Source organism: Artibeus jamaicensis, unplaced genomic scaffold, assembly GCF_021234435.1.
Source record: "Artibeus jamaicensis isolate MK-2021 breed Jamaican fruit bat unplaced genomic scaffold, CSHL_Jam_final contig_3243, whole genome shotgun sequence".
Lineage (NCBI taxonomy): Eukaryota > Metazoa > Chordata > Mammalia > Chiroptera > Phyllostomidae > Artibeus > Artibeus jamaicensis.
Genome location: NW_026521766.1, coordinates 1,957,391 through 1,979,514, shown reverse-complemented (window position 1 = coordinate 1,979,514; position 22,124 = coordinate 1,957,391). Strand labels below are relative to the sequence as shown.

Here is a 22,124-nt window from a genome sequence, read left to right as displayed (position 1 = left end):
AAGGGGCAAAATAAGAGATTTAGAAATCAGAGCCAGATGATCTAGGAAAAGTAAATTTAAGATCTTGAAAAGGTAAAAGTATAAAGTCTTTCATGTGAAATACTTTTATAATGCTAAATAGAAAGAATGCTTTTCTGCTGAGTTCAACAAACAAACCATAAAACTTTGTTTAACCTCAGATTCAAACCAAGTAGCCACTGACTGCCATTTCTTTCACAAGGGAAAGGCATTGGTTTGATGTTCTCAAATACAGGTTTACAAGTCAGTGATACTGATCTACACGATACAGAAAGGGAATGGCGTGGAGTATGGGCCACAGTGAGAATGAGGAACCACTGAATATTGATATTGCCAATAAGATAACTCATTTTCTTTCAACTGTTCTACTCTGGAATAGTTTTCATTTACCCAAAGTACAATACAATGAAATCTGAAGAGTTATTTATAAAAACTAGAATAACAGTAAGTAAGCAAACAATAATGCGTTGTGGAAATATCTGTATATGTGTGTATGTGTTTACATACCTACATATGTGTGTGTGAGGGGTATGTGTGAACAGTGTTATTTTACCTTAAGAGCAGCTGGAAAATCTTTAAACTTTTTTCCAAAATTCTCATCTGTAAGTTCTAAAGAAGTGTTACTCTGATGAGTCTGGGAAGTTCTTCCATCTTGAATTTTTTCTGTACCTAAAGAAATAGTACATGTACTTGCTCTATCACTTCATTTTTCATTTTTAAAAATGCATTCTTTTCAATTGATACACACTTCTACAAGCATATAAATTCCAAATATAAGAAGCCAGTTTCTCGCTTTGTAAAAACAAAAAAACAACAACTGTATGAAAATCCATGTTGGCAAGCTGGCTGTCCCAAGATCTACTATTATCACCATTAACTAAAAAAAATTCCAACCTATCTAAAACTTAAAAATGAAATGATTTTACTCCAATATATATTTATTCTCTTTATTGAAAATCTCTCAAAAATATTTTCTTCCATTAAAATGCTTCTCTTTCTCATCATTTATACCATAAACAAAGTATGGTAGAGCCTATTACTCTCTTTAATTCTAACATGCTTTGCAAATAAAACAATATTTACCATCTACTACCAGGTCCTTTTGGTGTTTAATAATGGTTCTTGGAATAAGTCTGAGAAAACAGTCAATATATAGTATTATAACTGGGATGGTCCAAGAGAAAAAAAATCAATGGTTTCACCTACTTCTATTCTGCCAACTTATCATTTGCCCATTTCCAAATGGTAATTATACAAGAGAAACAATGAAATACCCTGAGTGTAGAGAAATATATATATATATATATATATATATATATATATATATATATATATCTCAAATATATATATATATTTGAACTACATGATTGTACAGAAGCAAAATGTCAGAGAGAAAGAAATGGATATTCTCTTCTATTAATCTTTTCTGTTTTGGACAGACTGTCTAGCACTAGCATATACTGACAATGAGCTGGTGACAATTGGAAAAAAATCACTTGTACTTTCAACAACAAATAATTAACATCAATTATCTAAGGTAGACTTGTAATGAAGTTAGTGCCTAACCGAATACAAGGTAATAATTTAAAAGCTATCATATCTTACAAGTATACATAAAGCAGGATTTCAGATAACACATAAGAAACAAACACAGTAAGTATACAGGAAGGAGGTGAGTATGTACAGTTTTACTGATTCTTAATGGAAAATAAAGGAAAACCATGAAAATTAAGATTCCTACCCAATATCTTCTAAAATAGAGACAGCTATTTAAAAGTTTGCATAGACAGACAATTTAGATTTTTATAAAACAAACAGTGCATTTCTTGGGTTTTTATCAATTTATAGAAAGCAATACTTTGTCTTAAATTGGAAATACAGCTCCCTGGTTTTAAAGAAAACATTTTTACCTGGTAAATGTTTTGGAAAGCAAGAAAAAGGTATTATCAAAGACCAAGCAAAAAACCAAGCCATAAGAAATCCAATCCACCACGCCCCCAGCCATCGCGGGTCATCCTCCGTGATACCAGTGCTGTATGATAGGAAAACAGAAGGTTAGAGTCAACTCTGTCTTGTTAAGTAAAACTCAGTTATGATAATTATATACTTTATAATTCAAGTGCATCTATAGAGGTATATGTTTTAATATCCATATTTCAAGTGGAGTCATTTTGATGAATCAGACAAGACATAGTAGGCTAGGCATAAATGAAAGCTGTAAGAATAATGGTTTGCAATGTATTTCAGAATGGCAAGTAAGACATAAAAGTTTCAAGTATTTAATAGTAAATATAAGTATGTTAAATATATGAAAGCATACATAGAATTTCTGAACATTCTTTATCTAACTTTGGCTGTTTTTCTTCTCTACTACATTAAATACATCCCACAGCTGGTCTTGTTAAAAGTCCATACGCTGTGCTTCAATTACAGCATTCATTTAATTATAATGGTCTTCACAGAGTGATTTATTACATTTTTCAATAATGGTTTTCATATTTTATATCAATAGTCTCTTCCCCAAAACACAACACTCCCACAACTTATGGAATTTTCCACTAAAATGTCCTTTCTTAAAATCCAGCTCTCTGCTTCAAGGGCTTCCTCTGACACCTTTTCATATAGTCTCTATTAACTAGGACTAGCAGCTCAAAGGACATATGCCATAACCACATATTCATTGTTCACAGTCATGCAGAGGATGGTATAGTTATAATCCCCAGTTGTAAAGTGAGAAAATAGGACCTCAAATGTCACTAACTTCTCAATTTGGGAAAAGAAGAAGGTGACTCAGTGGCTAAGATGGGGATTTTGGAGTCAAAAAGATCTACTTTGATTCATGTCTTGACCACTTACCCAGCTATGTGTATCAACTATCTCATAAAATTATTAAGAAGAATAAAATTGGCATGTAAAATGAGGTAACACAGAACCTATGTTTCAGAACATAGTATAGTATAAAGAAACATTACCTATTACCATTCCCCATCGTCACAGTTATTAAAACTGCACAACTGTGATCTCTACAACATCATCAGAGCTACTACAGAACTTAGTCTGAGAATCACAGACTCTTGACCCTTCAAGCTATCCACCTCCAGCTAAATCTACTACAAGCATACCTAATTTTGATGAAATTCTTCTTTTGAACAATGCATGGGGTCTTGTATATCTATTTTGAAAAATTTAAACCAGGTTATTTCTAAGCATTCTTATTTATTAATTAAAATTTTATATTAAAAGATTGTATAACATTAACTTATGAAACAATGCAGACAAAATATTATATAAAAATTATGTTTATTCAACTTTGTTTCCTGATTCCTCATGCCATACTAAGAAAATATAGTGAAGATGTTCTGTCTATGATGTTAACATTATAATAATAAAATAAATTTGAATAAAAGAAAAACAGATATTGCCTTGCCTTTTTCCCAAACCAACATCAATGTAAAAGGTTAACAGCTGTCCTCCCAACACATAGCCAACAGCAGGGCCTAATATTGACATAGAATAGCCAATTCCTGGAAGAAGGACAAAAACATGGAAAATGGTCATCCGTGCAATTGTGTTTTGAATGTATAACAATAGCAAAGAAACACAAATATTTTATTGTAGAAAGGTCAAAATTAGGATTACATGAAAATTACACATATTTTCACTAAAATAATGCCACTTGAATGGTGTCGCCTATAAAATCCAAAAGCTCAAATATATAGTTCAGTGTAAAGGTTGATAGGTTATAACAATAATTGCAATAAATCCCAATAATTATTTCTCTTTTTTTTAAGATTTTATTTATTTATCTTTAGAGGGGAAGGGCAGGAGAGAGGGAGAGAAACATCAATGTATGGTTGCCTTTTGTGCGTCCCCTGCTGGGAACTGGCCTGCAACCCAGGCATGTGCCCTAACTGTGAATCGAACCAAGATCATTTTATTTGCAGGCCCACGCTTAATCCACTGAGCTACACCAGCCAGGGCCCAATAATTATTTCTGTTGTTTGTAAGCCAACCAGTCTATGGTATTCTATTGTAGCAGTCCAAATGGACTAATTCAGTCCCTTACATTAGAATAACAGATTGATAAAGTGAAAACACATGTGCAAATAAATAACACATTAATTGGCTGTGGGGCCATGGATAGTCTAATTAGCTCTACCTTATAGAACATCAGGGAAAAAATTTAAGAGAAATTTATGCTATCAAAAATTTAAAAAATTAGATCACAAGAAAAAAAATCAAGCCATATATCAAAAGGGTTCATCTGAAAAGCCACAGAGTTTCTGGGTACTGTCTTGTGGTTTCTCTTGTTGACTTCAGTCAATAGGATGTGGTAAATCACACAGAATAGCAGAGCTCAATCTCTACACCCTGTGTAAGTTAGCCTGGAATCCAAGCAGTCTGTCTACTGCTTGGATGGCACTTCCAGGAAGGTGTGCATGCTCAGAACAAGATATAGGGCAGGACATTCAACAAAACTCTTTTTTAAAATTATTTTACTGTTGTTCAATTACAGTTGTCAGCATTTTTCCTCCACCACTCCCCCACCCACCCCAAACAAATCCACCTCCCTTCCTTACTTCCACCCTCCACATTTGGTTTTGTCCATGTGACCTTTACAGTAGTTCCTGAAAACCCTTCCCCCCCCTGTTGTCCCCTCCCCTCTGGCTATTGTTAAATTGTTCTTCATTTCAATGTCTCTGGTTATATTTTGTTAGCTATTTTCTTTTGTTGATAATGTTCCAGTTAAAAGAACCTGTGCACCCCGATGTGCATAACCAAACTCTTAACTGCACTCAAGTGAAGGACATGATGTCAGTAAATAATAAAACAAAGTAATATCGCCATGTATCTCATGGAAATTCTTATGAAATTACATCTAACTTTTAAAGGAAGTATGTGTTTGCTTATTTATAATCAAGCAATAAGATGAAATGATACTGAGACATTTATATTACAGAGCAAACTTACCTATATAAAGAGAAGACTTATGTGTGGGTACAGAATCATCCAGAAAGGCTGTTCCCAGGGTATAGAGAGGAGTTCCTCCTGTCCCCAGCAATAGTTGTCCCAAGATGAAGACATACAAGTAGTTGGAAAGTGAAGAACTTGAAGAGGTACAACTGGTTCTATTCCTTGCTATTAAGCAAGTATCTTTAGGAAAACAAATAAAGTGATGAATATAAAGAAATTCAACTAATATTTTAAGTATTTATCTTTATAAATTATACCTGCCTAACATAACCCTCTTTATTTCTTCACTTCACTTTGATTATATTTAGCTATCTTAAAATACATATATTAATAAAGAGAATTATGAAACATTACCATGTTAAAATTTAGAAAATGTAGAACAAAACTGAGAAACAATACTTTAAGAATCAAAATTAACAAATTTACAGCTACATTAATGTAAACACAATTGAAGCAAGTGGTGCCAGTCATGCATACAATATGCCCACCGCACTGGATTTATGAATGAACTTCAACACATTTGATAAGTGTACTTGGGTTATGAAATATTTTGGTCAAAATAGTAATTCTTAATATTCACCACAAAGCAGTAATATTTGGAAGCTATGTCTAGTTTCTTTTTTACAGATCAAACTATTTTATTACCTTTACATTTTGAAGAAATCTATGGGTCTGCAGGATATTCTTTTGAATATCATCAAAAGAAAAATGGTTCTCTTTAAAATTTTATTTAAACCTTAAAAATCACAGTCAAACTCTGGGTGAATCCATATTTTTTAAACTTATCTGATAATATTAATGAACAAAGATGCTTTTTAAAAATATATCTCATCTCTCCCCTTTGAATCTGGCATTGTACCCAGGAACTGGCATTTTAATAATGACCTCGGCTAATTCTATTTTTAGTTCCTTAATAGCAGATCAAGACATTTCCTGTCATTATTTGTGTACTTCCCTGACTATGTTGGACATTTGAATTGTAATTCCTGGTTTCAATATTCAGTTTCTCAGAGATAGTAAATTGGACTAACAATCTCATTATCTGGCACATAGCAAGATTTAATATATGTTATATTTCTTGGTTTATGATTTTTTTCTATTTCTTTTGTGCAGTGGGTAAATTGCCTTTTTAATAAATAGGCAAATATCCTTCTGTAGTAATCCGGTAGAGATTTTCATTATAAGAGTATTCTGTGGGGCTTTGGTGTGTGTTGTTTTCCAGAAGTAACCCATGAAGATTCAACATGGTCTTTAAAATGAATTTTAAATAGGACAGAAGAATATTAGAGAAGAACATTACTGTCCCTTCCCCCCGCTTGCTCCCCTTTATGCTCTCCCAGGTGCTGAGACGGAGGCGATAAACCCCTGTTGACAGTTCTTTTTATCACTTTTTAGACATTCTTCTCCCACATGCATGTTTTATGTCCATTTACTTTTTTACACAAATATGATTATACTGAATATATGGTTCTCATATTTAACAACTTCCAGTTTTCAGTTATTATGTCCTGAACATCTTTGATGTTGGAACTTAGAGCTATATTTAAAATTTTTTGTTGGCACTGTTATATTAATCCACAGCCTGAATGTCCCATGATTTATTTACCTAGTCCACAATCTGTATTTAATAATAATGTAACATATTATGAATATTATACATATGTTTAGGTCATTACAAACAATGTTATGATGAATATATTTAAATTTATCTTTGCATATTTGTACAAACAAATCTGTAGTTTAGGTTCCAAAGTGTGAAACTGCCAGGTCAAAGCATATAAGTATGTATATTTTGATGTAGCCAAATTGCCTTATCAAAAAGTTACACAACTATTTAATCCCACCACCAATGCAGCATTTACATAATAAAAAAAACTGCCTCTCTCATTGCCTATCTCTACACATAAACATAATTTTAAAATTTTATTTTTAAATAGTATCATTGAAGTTAATCACTTTTCCATGTTTATTGGCCACTTGCACTTTTTATGTGACACAGCTTTTCAAACTGACTTCATAGGTTCTGACACAGAAAAAGTCTTCCCTTCTCCAAGATGGCATATAAATTTGCAATGATTTTATCCTAACATTGTTATTACTTTTTTAACCTTCATATGTAATATATTTTAGTGGGATGAGACAGGGATGCAGCATTCTGTTGGGTTAACAAAAGAGCACATCTCTTACAACATTTCTTATGTGTGGGTTTACTTCTGAGCGCTCTGACTGGTGTGGCCCCTCTCCAGCACACGTTTCTGGTAATTACTTCAGCTGCCTAAGCTTTGAGGGTATGAATACCTTAGTCTGCAGCTAACCCATTTTTCAGTATTGCATGAAAGGCTCTGAAACAGTTAACATTTTATTTTATCATTTTCCCAAATTAACAGGGCCTCAGATCTACCTATGAAAACTTTTATTTATTGATTTCAGAGAGACAGAGTTAGGAAAGGAGACAGAGAGGAAAGGACCTAGAGAGAAATGCTAATTTGTTGTTTCACTTATTTATGCATTTACTGATTGATACGTACCCAGTCCAGATACTGAACCCACAAACTTGGCATTTCTGGATGATGCCCCACCAAACTGAACTACCCAGCCAGGGCTACTTTTCAAAATCATTGGGTCTAATATATCACTCTGCATTATTTCTAAATAATTCTCTTCTATTGATATTCTTAGAATTGAAACAAAGAAATAGCATATCAGGACAGAAAGGCATGAATATTAAAAGCATATTGCTAAGTAAAAGAATCCAATCTGAAAAGGCTACACATTTTTTATGGTGCCAATTTTAAGTAGTTTTATTTATGACATCGCATTTTCCACTTTATAATACAGTGCTTGCGAAGTGCATTATTTCCTTTCCCTTTGCACATAGTCCATATTCAAGTATCCAGAATGCTCAGTTTTATCATATAGCAGCTCAATTTTTAAAACTGCCATTGCATTTGCTACATATTTGGGTCTTTCAATATTTCGTGTGGAACAATGCTAAATCTATGCAAGAGGTTGGCTTAATCAACCTCTTCAGTGGTGGGCTGAGAGGAGGCCCCCCAGATGGAGGGGCTCCACCCCCAGGGAAGCCCCCAGGTACTCCTCCTGGCTTGCTACCTGCACTCTGGTACAGCTTGGCGATGACTGGGTGGGAGACTTTTTCCAGCTCTTCCTGCTGATACTCCAATTCTTCCTTTTCTGCAGTCTGGTTTGCTTATCAAGCTAGTTGATGATTTCATTGCACTTGTCAAAAATCTTGTTTTTCCTCATCATGGATCTTGCCTCGAAGTTTCTCATCTTCAACAGTTGTTTTCATGTTGAATGCATAGGATTCAAGTGAGTTCCTGGAGGACATCTTGTCCCCCTGCTTCTCATCTTCAGCTTTGTACTTCTCAGCTTCCTGGCTCAGTGTCTTCCTTGCTCAGGCAACCCTTGTTGTTAGTGATGATAATCTTGTTCTCTTTTCCTGTACTCCCATCCACAGCAGAGACATGAAGGATGCCATTGGCACTGACAGCAAAAGTGACTTCAATCTGAGGAACACCATGAAGTACAGGAGGTATGCCTGTGAGTTCAAACTAGCCAAGCAGGTCATTATCCTTGGTCACAGCATGCTCACCTTCATAAATAGGAATGAGCACACCAGGCTGGTTGTCAGACTAGTTGGTGAAGGTCTGTGTCTGCTTGGCAGGAATCACATTGTATGATTCCAAGTGTAAAACTATCTAGAAAGGCACTATTTCCCATAGTGATGGTAAATACATTAGTGGTTGCCAAGGGATCAGGAAGATGGAATGCGGGTTAAATAAATGCAACAAAAAGAATTTGTTTAGGGTGGTAAAATAATTCTACATGATAGTTTAATTGTGGATATAAAAGATTATGAATTTGTCTAAATTCATTGAACTTTTTGGCACAAAGGAACATTCACTGTACACAAGTTTTTTAAATAATTAAGAGGTCAGAGATTTCCAGGATAAATTGCAGAAAGTGACAAAAGTATCTAACTATAATGAAAATGCATAAAACCACCTCACTAAAGGGGGTGGGGGTAAGGGTGCTGACCTAAGTAACTTTGGAAATGAGTGGAGTCTGAACGACTGCAGGCAAAAGGAACTGTACATAATCATTGTTTTCTGGATGATAAAATCATTTCCCATTCTCTAATTATTTTGGGATTTGATCTCAAATCCCAAATTAATTAGGAAATTATTAGAGTGACTTCTAATTATTTGGGTTTATGTAGGGGAGAAAAATGTTTTACTAAAAAGTAAAACATTTACCCATGCGGGGCACCCACCTCAACGGAGAGAATCCCTGCTTGTCCAGAACAGCCCCTCTGCTGCATAACTACAATTTTACGTAGAACTCCAAGATGGTCCCCCAAACTCCCCATCCTGATGCCTGAGACTGTGACTATGGCAACAGCATGCCTTTGGTTATGTGACAGTGGCAAATGGGATTCTGCACGGTAATTTAAGGTGACTACTCAGTGGACTCTGAACAAGTCAGGAGGATTATCTGGTTGTGCTCAACCTAATCATGTGAGCCCTTTAAAATCAAAAGGGTAAAGCAAGTATGTCACAATAGTCTCCAGAAAAATGTCACCGTGATATAAACTTAAAAACTGTCATATTGCCATACTTTTAAAAAAGTAATAAAAGCAATTGTTTCTTAAGAACAAAAGCTGAAAATAAGGATTTAATAAGATCATAAGTGTGGTGAGATTAGAGAAGGAAAACGCAGGCTAAAAGAACTCAGGAAAGACATGAAATATGCTGAAAACTCCTACAGAAATAAAAGACACCAGCATGAACAAAAGAGAGAAAAGAGACTGAGAATTACAGGGACGGACAAAAGAAGCTTAAGAAATATGAACAAAATTAGACGAACAAAAACTAAAAGTTAAAAGATTACAGAGAAAATTATATAAATGAGATCCAAACAAAACTCAAACCTATGTATAATCAATCAAAATATTTTTAAAAATATATTAGAAGGTAGAACTTAGGAAACTTTCCTGAAGTGAATGAGGACTGATCTATATTTAAAAGGGCATAGCACGTCCCAGAAAATTCTGTTTCAGTGCTTTCAACAAGAAGACATTCCCTTGGAAAGTTACTGGATTTTCAAGGTGAAGAAAGACTTCTTTGAACAGTGAGGGGAAAACTCACTTTCTGCCGAGTGAAATGAAAAACGCTTAGCCGAAATCACACTTCGTACAGCAACATTAACCCCACAGAGACAGCCAAGGGACGGCACCGGCAAAGGCAGAAAGACAATATGGTTTACAAATTGGATGTTCCAGCTGTCATTTAAACATAAAGGCACCGTTGATTTTTTCTGACGTGACATTATTATCACACCTGTGACAAAAATGTTGTTATTATCAGGAGGAACATGGTGCCGTACCCTGTCGTCTGCAACTTACCTCGGTTCAAAGTACAAGGAACCATACCCCATGCATAAATGAAGCAATGGTGGGACAAACGGATGGTTAAACCCAGGGGGGTTAAACTGTTAGGAATACTCACTTTATCCTTTGTAACTTTTCTATGTGCTTAAAATTTTTTATGATAAAATGTTGAAAAATAAAAAAAATTAAACATAAAGGCAAAAAACCAAATATTTAAATATATTTAAAATGTCATGAAATTAACCTTTCCTGGGGGAGATAAAAAGAAGCCTGTGAGAGGGTGTATTTCAGAGATATCATGGGGGCCCGAACACAATTCATCATAAGTAATATTAAATGATTTATTACATAGCATCTGTTAAAAACATCTTCATAAAATAGATAGATTTACCTATAATATAAATTCTGTGGCATTATTTGTTGAGTAAACTATTTGAACCTAGAAATTAAACTTCTAATGGGAAATTTAAAATTTTCTAAATAAAAATATTTGCAACACATTTAAAAAGCACATGATTTGACTATGTACCACAAGAGGGAGCTCCTCTGTTGTTTATGAACATGGAGCCTTGCTAATAAAACTTAATGGACAAACTAGGAACCTGTCTGGCCCACTAACATGTGCAGGAACTAAAGGCAAAGGGACAAAGTGAAATCTACACAGCAGGATGTTTAGTAGTTAAATATCAAGTTCATCTCAACCCTCACCTCAGTCATTTGCCTTCAAAACCTAGAAATTAAGAGGGACCATGTTTTCTTCTGGGCCCATCCTGCTGCCTGCAGTAAGGTGGGAGGCTGCAGTCTGAGATGAAATTCCACACCAACCACGGCTTTCTGGAAGTACTTCCAGGAAGTATCCAGGTGTCCTAAGAAGCAGAACAGGGGTGCTCGGGTCTGCCTACTTACCTCTATCAGGCACTTTGAGGGGGCTAACATTAATCAGAAACGGCCTCTTTCTCCCTTCCCAGGGAGTGACTACATTTCTTCTCCTGGTTCTACTTCCCATCTCCTAATCACTGCTCTGAAGAAGAAAGAGCTGTTGCCTGTATTTCAACTTGACCATTCCCAAATTTAAACACCATCTCCACCATGGCCTAGAGAATGTGGGTCACCCTTACATCCCTCTCTGATAACCTCTGTTAACCTATTCTGTTACCAACCTTTCCAAAGCCTTTCTTACAAAATTTTCAAGAAGAAAAAATATCTTTGAGCTTCAGCGTCTGTGATGTGACATCCTCCACGCACGGGGCTCAGAGCAGGGCCCTACTTTCTAAGCATAAGGGCAGCTGGTGGAGAAAGAAAGAAACAATACTCTTCCTGAAAGTCAGGAGCAACAATAAAGTCCAGATTTTCCTTCCCTGTAACAACCGAAACAGGAACAAGAGATGTGTCAAGGTAGCAGCAAGGATTTCATGAGTTTCTCTTGTTCCTAAAAATAGACGCGTGCGTGGAAAGAGGTTGCACAAGGAATCTCGAAGACCATTCAGGACTCCATCTTTTCGGGAACTGAAAAAGATAAGAGCTTTTGCCTGGGATGCCAGCCTGATCATTCACCTCCTGTGGGTACCTACCTAAGCCAATCAAGTGATTTTCAAAAGAAATATCACAGCATCCATACAAAGAAGTTCTAAGAAGAAAGAGCAATGCACTTTTATTAGGGTTAGGGCACTGACCACAAAAATTTTTCATGGAGCAGGTGGCAAGTGCGAACTGACCACAACTGTTTACACATTGTATCATGAAACAAAGCTTTTATTTATATGTGGAAGACGGCAAAGCATAAATGAAGTGGTGAGAGAAAGATAGAGGAGATTCAATATGTTCTGGCAGAACTCAGGAAAGACATAAAAGAGGAAAATAGAAACCCCATAGAAAAAATAAATAAATCTGGGGTACAAAGGTGAACAGATTGAAATCATTGTATAGGCATACAGTTTAGAAATGAGGAATGTGAGGAAATGAATGATAAGAAATGTTAAATACACAAGATGGCCAAAGGAGATCATATTTACACATAACTGATGTTCTGATTTGTGTGTCTTACTGTGTACCCCAACACTCGGAAGCCTCTGACATACTAGGGTGGTGTCAGTTACAGCCTGCAGAATAAAATTTCCTTCCCTATAGAACATGGTATATGTGTTAAATTAGGCAGAAACCACTTCTGTGTTGCTTGCTCTTCTGTGTTGCTTGTCATGGAATAAAATACTCAAAGATACAATTGAAGAAAAGTCCCTAAAATTAAAAAATATGCCTATAAATTCATATACTTCAATCCACATTACTGGGTGCCTGGGAAACACAGCATGAACAGGCACAGCCTAGACAGAGCTTGGACCGGGCTTTGAAGAGACACTGAATTGCACAGGCACTAGGACTGTTGAGAATAACGTTATTTTTAGAGAGTACCAGCAGCACACTATGTAATGACTGTCACAAGCACTTGCAAATAACTTCAGAATACACAGGTGGACAGAGGCTATTGAGTCCTTAAGTAGTGTAAGAATGGGATAAGAAATTCCAAAAGAGGCAATGATCAAATTCTGTATGCACAAAGGAAAAACACTGAAGCTACAAATATGCATAGTACCTTCTGACAAATAACCCACTAACATGTAACTACAATGAAATATATCCTATTTTACTCACAGTGTATTGTTCGGGAGAAGAAATTATATATAAATACTGCTAGAGTTGTGGTGCTTCTTGATACCTAAAGCTTTCATATATTAATATATTTCCCAGCCTAATCTTTACAACTTCTTGTAAACATTTTATAAATGGAGCAACTGAGGCCCAGTTGCTGGGTCATATTCTTTTGGTTCCTATTCTTCTGACCCTCCTAGGTTACCTCCATGAGCTCTGATCTACAATTTAATAAGCCAAACCATCCTCTGAAGAGGTATAAAGGAAGATTTCCCCACATATACTTTGTGGAACCCAGTCTTCTGAGAATTTCCAGGAACAAAATGGTTCGAAGCAAAGGGTCCTCATGACTAATTTATTTAAACCCTAGTTCTAGAAATCATGTCTTCCTTTCCCTTGCCCTCCACTTCTGGCAGGCTAAAGACAACATCTCGGCTTAAGTTGTATTTCAGCTCCTGGGTCCTAAGGTGGAATACCTCCTGAGGTGCAACACAGCAGCTATTGCAACGTGGCTGGTGGGGAGCAAATGAGGGAAACAAGCACCACAACCTCCTCCCAACATGCAAACTCCCTTTGGCTGAACCCAACTAAAAACCAGGGGGCAAACATGCTGGGGCCATGGGGCTTCCGTGGGATGATAAAACAAGGTGATAAATGGCAAATGGCTGATCTGGAAGGGAAAACAGAGAATATCCATCATTGACCAATTTCTCCTTTGGTACCTTAGCACCCACTTTTACCTTTGCCCAGATGAAAAATGTATCTGCAACACAAGGAGTCCACAAAAACCTGTCAGCAAAATATCACCTCGGGGTAATGTCAATGCATTTATTCCCCCACCTGAAACTCAACACTGAAATGTTAGGCACCACCAATGGGCTCCATACAAGTAGTAATGCAAAACAAAGGCAGTTGGACAATTAATAAGCTCTGTAGTTCTCCCTCCTAGAGCTGTTCAGAAAGCCTGAGCTGACGGTCATTGCTTATTTTCCTATCATTCAGGTCATGTTCCCTTTACTTCTGCCTGCACCCCAGTTGGTCTGGGATTTTATGCTTTCTTTACAAGTCTTCAATGGTCCTATCGTTGTTGCTTTGGGGTGGTTCTCCTTTTAACAAGTACTGTTGAGCGTGGGTTGTTAAGAGGCACCCAAATGAATTCCCTCAGTCCAAAATACATCTTCTTTGTCAAGGTATAGAATGTACTCTTACTAACTAGGATCTCTCACTTCTGCCAGTTCAGTGACCACCTTCTCTTCATGTTGTTAATTTGACATGAACAGATCAAAAATGGTAAGAGAACAATCTCATCTTTGATGCTAAGGGAACAGGACTGTGTTGCCTTATGGAAGCATTCAACCTGGGGTGCTAGGACTGAACAAGACCAAGACAGGGAGCAAAAATCCTATGAGTACATTTTTTAAGTACAGTAGCAAGAGGCAGCAATCCACGGACATTCCCTAGTTCCCTTTCCTATGTATTCTGGCAAAGGAAGAGCAAGCAACACAGAAGTGGTTTCTGCCTAATTTAACACATATACCATGTTCTATAGGGAAGGAAATTTTATTCTGCAGGCTGTAACTGACACCACCCTAGTATGTCAGAGGCTTCCGAGTGTTGGGACACATAGTAAGACACACAAATCAACTTCATGAGTAGGAGCTTGTTACCATAGTTTTGCTGCAGGTGACTTTCTTGATCAGATTTGATGTTGTATAGGATATCATAACAATGAATAAGGCATATATAGCAAGTCAAACAGTTCTGAGTGTGGACAGAAGCATTGTAGGCAGTGAAAACAAATTCATATCTAGAATATACCCTTATCTCAGGAGGACAAATTGCAACCAGGGTAGATATATTTTGGCTGCCCTGGAGTATACGGGGTGCCCTGGGGAATGCTGCAATACCAGGAGCTCTCACAACTGGCCCTTGCAGGTTGGTAAACCAGGCAGTGAATCTTCAGTGGAGATAATTAGAACAGCTTTGATGAGGGTAACAACATGTTTTTGAACTCTGGCTTAGCTTCCTTTTATGCTATATGGCCACTTTTAACATGGGACAATTCCATAAGCCCCACAGCGGCCAGGGGAAAACACTGATGGACATTCACTGCACAGACCACCTGTTCTTCCTGACTGAAAGCCTTTCCCACAAAGAATACCTTCAAGTGAGCATTAACAAGTGGCAAAACTAGCTTTACACTCTGCACCCATGCTCAGAGGCATACTATACATGCCTTAGCTGGAATTTCTTAAATGTTGTAAACAAGTTTCATTTTTGTTTGTTTCAAGCTTCTGACTGGCTAGCTTATAAATTAGTATTGTTCATGAATCAATAGAAATCTATGCCTTATGCTTCTCTTCTACCAAAAGAGAATTTCCACTTATCATTGCCCTTTAGGGACATGCCTAATTATAGCTGTTATTCAAGAGCAGTCCACTTTCTGTGGGTGCCAGCACACCTTACAAACCCTCTATAAACCAGGCTATACTTCTTCCTCCTCTATTAGCAAGCCGCAGAGTACTCTGTGAGACCCTTACAATGAAGACATCTATGTTTCTGTAGTGAGGCCATGCCAACTTCTGCCTATAATGGTAACCTTTCTGCATTTGAAAAGAGAGAAGTGAAAGACAATAAAAATAAGTAGCACAGTAGTCTGAGATGCATGCCTACATAGTTACTCGTCTTCCAAACCTACCTGTATTTAAGATTTCTTTTAACAAGAAGTGCTACATCACACATCTAGTTTTATGATTGGCCATGGCAGACATGATAGTTGTTCAGGTCACATAATTTTCATAATCATGTCTATGTCTAACAAACCAGCATCAAGGAGCAATCCAAGAGTTGCTTTTCAAATGAAGAACAGTGTAGGCAGAAGAAAGTATCATCTCACTGCAAAAACCTAGGGGTTCTCACCTCGATGTTGCCATGTGGACTTGCCAGAAGCTTCCCACATCCTCTCTGCCATAAATACTGTCTGCATCTGCTGCAAGAACTTTGTCTTGTTACAGCCTTATGCATTATCTAGTAAATCGGTTGGAGTAATCCACACAACTGTGGCACATGACATCTCCCACATCCCAAGCCCCGTGCAAGTGCAGAGGGCACATGGTGGAAAGTGGAAGCTGTGACATGGCCCAGGCCACTGGACCCTAAGAATTTAATGGTTAGGGTATGTCCCTTAGTGTTTTTGTGGTGTATCTCCTATTCTCTGCATGCAAATGCTTTACTAAGGCAACTAAAATACTTCAACTCACCAAGTCCTATTAGTTTAATACCACCATTATAGAGTCCAACACGAAGTTTTGTGAGTAGTATGGTAATTGTGATACATTCAGACTACTTTCACAATCTTGGCACTATTGCCATTTGAGGCCAGATAATTCTTTTTTTGTTGGGGGGGAGGGCTTTCCTGCACCTTGTAGGATATTTACAAGTGTCTCTGGTCTTTACCAACTACATGACAGTGTAACTGTCCAACCCAACCACAACAATCAAAAATGTCTCTAGAACGACCAGCCTCAGCTGAGAACCATTGCTCCAGACCATATTTTGATAGAGAAAAAGAGGATGTGTGTAACGCTGTGATAAGCTAGTGATGATGTACTCTTGTTTCTCCACAGAAGAACAAACCATCTTGACTGTCTTTGCCACTGAGAAAGGAAAGAAAACATTTGCTACACCCACAATATTTTAAGTGTCAGGGTCTGTGCAGACTTGTTCCAAAAGAGGCACAAAACTTGAAACCAGAGCTGTAATTAGGATCACCACCAGATTATGTTTACCACGATCTAGAGTCTTTTTTTAATGACTTTATCTTGCATTTGCACCAGATACACAAAAAAGAGAACACAGTAGGAACCACCACCCCTGTAGCCTCCAAATCTTTGATGGTATCACTAATCTCCATAAGTTCCTTAAGGAAAGAGTATTGTCTCTGGTTTACTATCTCATATAGGGACTTCTGCTTAACTCTTCCTGCAATAATTTTTCTTCATGCAAAATAGAAACAAGCAAAGTCAAACAAAATAAGAAGACAAATATGTTCCAAAGAAAGACAGGAAAAAATACTAATGAAACAAAAATAAATAATCTGCCTGACAAATTCAAAGTAATGCTCATAAGAATGCACCAAACTTGGGAAGAGAATAAAGAAACTCAGTGAGAACTTTAAGAGTTAGAAAATACAATAAAAACTAATCAGAGCTAAAGAATACAGTAATCAAAATGAAAAATGTATTAGGATGAATCAATAGCAAATTAGATCATTCAGAACAGATTAGCAAACTGGAAGACAGAATAGTGGCAATCACCCACAACAACAAAAAGAGAAAAAGAATTTATAAAAATGCGGATAAGACCCTAGCTGGGTAGCTCATTTGGTTAGAACATTGTCCCGATAAGCCAAATTTGCAGGTTTGATTCCAGATCAGGGCACATACAAGGATCAAACAATGAATGCATAAATAAGCGGAACAACAAATTGATGTCAATCTCTTTCTCTCTTTCCCTCCCTCTTTTTCCTTCTCTCTCTCTCTCTCAACAACAACAAAAAAAATGAGGATAGTTTAATAGACTTCTGGTGCAATGCCAAGCACACTAACATTCACTTTATAGTATCCCAAAATGAGAAGAGGGGGGAAAGGTAGGCAAAAAGCTTATTTGAAGAAATTATGGCAAAAGCTTTCCTTGCCTGGGAAGTAAAAATACATCCAAGTCCATGAAGCACAGGAAGTTCCAAATATGATGAAACCAAAGAGACCTACACCAAGACACGTAATTAAAATGACAAAGTTTAAGAGAAAGAGAGAATCTTGAGGGCAGCAAGAGAAACTGAGTAGTCACAAATGAGGAAAACCCCAAAAGGCTGATTTTTGACAGAAAAACTATAAACTTGTAGAAGAAAACATAGGCAATAAACTCTTTATGTCAGTCTTAGCAATAATTTCTGAATGTCTCCCCAGGCAAGGACAACAAAAGCAAGAACAAATACATGGGACTACAGCAAACTAAAAAACTTTTTTATAGCAAAGGAAATAACAAAATAAAAAGACAACCCTGTATGGAAGAAGATATTTGCAAATGACATGTAAGAGATTAATATATAAAAATATAAAATATATATCATATCAGATATAAATTAAAAACAGAACAACCATGCAGCCTAACAATTCCACTTCTGGGCATTTATCCAAAGAAAACAAACACACTGACTTGAAAATATATGTTTACCTCTATGTTCATTGACTCATTACTTACAACAGCCAAGATAAACCTAGGTGTCTGTCCCTAGGTGAATGCATGAAGAAGGCGTGTCACACATGCACATGCACACACATGTGCACACCGCTAATGTCAGGATCTTATTCAGCAATAGAAAATGATGAAATCTTGCCATTTGTGACATGCATGGACCTATGGGGTGTAATGTAAGTGGGAGAATTCAGAAAAAGATACATACCTTAAGATTTCATTCATGTATGAAATCTCAAACAAAACAAAACAAGCAGAAACAGCTTCATACACACAGAGAACAGACTGATGGTTGCCAGAGGAGTGATGAGTGAGGAGACAGGTGAAAAAGTATACAGGGGAATAAGAGATATAAACTTCTAGTTATATATTAATGTTACTAGAATGTAATGTAGAGCACAGAAAATACAATCAATATCATGAAAACTTTGTACCGTGACAGGTGATTACTAGACATAACATGGTAAGCTCATCTAAAGGTAAATAAATGCAGTATCACTATATTGTACACTTGAAACTAATATATTACCGTGCACCAACTATACTTCAATTAAAAACAAATAAATAAGTTAAAAACCCTATAATTGGAAAAAAAGATGTAGTACTTAGAATACATGAGTAACTCTCAAAACTCAACAGCAAAAACTAAACAATCCAGTTAGAAAATGTGCAAAAAACATGAACAGATATTATACCAAGGAGACTAAACAGATGGCACATGAGCATAGGCAAAGATGCTCAACATCATTAGCCACCAGTGAAATGAAAATTAAAACCACAGTAAGATTTCAATGCAACCCACCTTCATAGCTATAATAAAAAATAAGAACTCTAAATCCTGACAAGTACACAGATAAATTGGGTCACTCATTCACTGCTGATGGGATGTTTTAAATGATACTGTCACTCCGAAAAACACTTTAAACAGTTTCTCAAATACCTAAACATAGAACTCTCATGTGAGCCAGCGATTTTATTCCTGCAAGTCTATCCCAGGGAAATGAAAACTATGTGCATGCAAAAATCTGTCCACAGATGTTCATGTCTTTATCATTAATTGGCAAAAAAACTGAAACAACCCAGACATCCTTTAACAGTTGAATGGTTAAACAAACTGTGGTATACCCGAGCCACAGAATACCTACTAATTAGCAATAACAAGAAATGAACAATTGATAAACAAAACCCTGATGAGTCTTCAGAGAATATTCTGAACAAAATAGCCAATTTCAAAATGTTAAATACTGTATAATTACTTAAATATAATAAAATCATGAACAATAAGTAAGGTAATGTATAACAGAAAATATTTTAAATGCAAATATTCAATTCTATGAGAATGGTTAAAATATAAACTGGAAAGCTATGCAAAAATAAGAATGCTCACAGGTTGCAAACTATGCAAAATATTATCGTAACTCTATAAAATAAAGCCACAGTAAAAAGATTAAGACAACTCCAAAGTTGTTCTCCTTGAGAAAAGATTAATAATAATAATATACTGGCATTTTTCTCCTTCCACTTCTTAGTATTATATAAATTATCTACAATGACTAATAGAACTTCTCTAGCCAGAAAAAATTGTATTAATAAAAACACAGAAAAGAATGGTTGACTAAATAAATTATCTATAATATGAACTAACATAAGAGTGTAAATATTCTGCAGCTCTTTTTCCACATATAACAATGTCCAATATATATTCTAATTAAAAAAATTAGATATACATAAGTTCAGAATCTTATTTTCTTAAAATGTGCATTTGAATGTGTATGTGTCAATGTAGAAATGATTATGTCTGAACATCAATAATAGTGTGTGGGTAGGAGTGTATGCATGACTGTGCATTAATGACCATGTAATGTAAGCGTGCAATTGTGTGTGACTACTTGTGAATGTATATATACATTTAAAGGCTGAACAATATTAACAGTGCATAACTGGGTTATATTATAAGAAAGTTTTATTTCCTTTTTCTTCTGTTTTTTACTTTTCTTCTATTTTTGTGTTTTCTATCTTCTGAATGTTTTGCAAAGGACATATTTGAAATTTTACATTAGAAATAAGATATTTTAAACCAAGGAAGTTGGCTATTTAAAAGGCAATATTTCAACATGATATTTTGAGAGGATTCAATTAATCTTGAGCTACACCAAGTAAACTGATTTTCTTATCTCACAAGAAGAATACAATCCTGCAAACATATCAAATTAACACCATTTCTAACATTAATTTCAAAGTGGTTAGCCGCACTGCCACACTTTGGGAGCGTGTTAGTATCAGTGGCATCCACCAAAAAAATATATACCATATTCAAACATTTTTAGTTGGTTATACTACCATTGACAACAATTAAGCACACCGAGAAAGGCAGTTTTTTAACATTAATATAGCTGTCACTGAGTTAAGGAACATCTTCATTAGTCACTGCTAGTGTTTAATGAGCACCTGCAAAACACTGCTGTGCACAGTCTCCTTAGCACAGTTGTGTTCAATCTCCTATAAGGAAGCAGTTATTATCATCATGATTTAGAGTTGAAAACACTTGCCCAGAGTTAGACAATACTATCATACAGTGCTGAAGAAAATTTAAGCTTAGTTTTGTCTGCCCTTAATACCCCTGCTATACTATTCCATATTTCCATTCAATGCAGGGGGCTAATGGCATTAAAATGGAAGACAAACATATACACACTCACTGGCTACTTGGTGCATTTTTAAGAACACTGACTAAGAAGAGAGAATTTCCTCATTTCTTTCTTGCCACAAACCACATTTTAACCAACCTTTCTGAGGAAGCTGCAAAAAGCATTACTTAATCTTACTTCCCACATGCATTGTATGTGGTTAGACACAGCCATAGCTAGGATCCAGCTGAATGCCCTGCTGAAGCATCCTTTTTTGCTATGTACATCAACATAGCAAAATAAGGGTGATCACTACTAATAGTCTATCAAAAAACAATCCTGACATTTAGCACCACCTTAGAAGTACAATAGTGCAGTAGATACATACTGAAACCAAGATTTTAACAAGACAAAAACCAAAAGCTACTATTTTCTGAATATGCTTCTCATTTTAGCTTCCTTTTTCACACTGTAAAATTTTCAGATCCCAAATCTTACCACAAAAAGATCATTAATGGGAAAAATTTTGCCTCTGATAACACATTTCTTCCCAAATTCAGTGGCCAAAAGAGAAAATGACTCATTATACTTTAGGCCAAGTTTGTGGAATATGTGAACAGACAATAAAGACAGCTTCTCATCTGCCATTACCTACTCTTAAAGCCTTCTGTGGAAGAACAAGTCACAAGATCCCTAATATGCCTCCTTTGAAGGAATCGGTCACTCATGAATTCATTTAACAATTCAACAAACATTTCCTCAGCACCTACTATATATCACATTCTGTTCTAGGTGCTAGCCATAATGATGTTTCTAAATTCAACAAGCACTTTAAAAATCACATACTTAGCCCTGATTGGTGTGGCTCAGTGGATTGGGCGTCGTCCCACAAAGCAAAAGGTCACCAGTTCAATTCCCAGACAGGGCACATGCCTGAGTTGTGTGGGCTAGGTCCCCAGTTGGGAGTGTTGCAAGAGGCAACAATCTGTGTTTCTCTCACGTTGGTATTTCTCTCTCTCTTTCCCCCTCCATTACCTTCTCTCTAAAAATAAATAAATGTTTAAAAAATAAAACCATGTACTTAGACATAAGAGAGCACAGAAGAGAGTTTCCCAAAGACTATTCAATGAAACACTAATCTGGAAGAAAAAATGTGGAGTGGAAGCGGGGTAAAAGGACACCAGCATAACGGC

The 22,124-nt window shown here is 36.2% G+C and overlaps 1 protein-coding gene across 3 annotated transcripts in view; it reads right to left on the bottom strand.

The window, feature by feature from the left end:
- SLCO4C1 (solute carrier organic anion transporter family member 4C1) overlaps positions 1-22,124 on the bottom strand; it is a 56,681-nt gene that overhangs the window by 21,737 nt on the left and 12,820 nt on the right. For all 3 annotated transcript variants that reach the window (XM_037142640.2, XM_037142641.2, XM_037142644.2), the window contains exons 3-6: positions 4,990-5,172; positions 3,446-3,542; positions 1,929-2,050; positions 572-687 (exon numbers count right to left, since the gene is read on the bottom strand). In XM_037142640.2, coding sequence (XP_036998535.2) covers positions 572-687; positions 1,929-2,050; positions 3,446-3,542; positions 4,990-5,172 — 518 coding nt within the window. The remainder of the gene's footprint in view (positions 1-571; positions 688-1,928; positions 2,051-3,445; positions 3,543-4,989; positions 5,173-22,124) is intronic.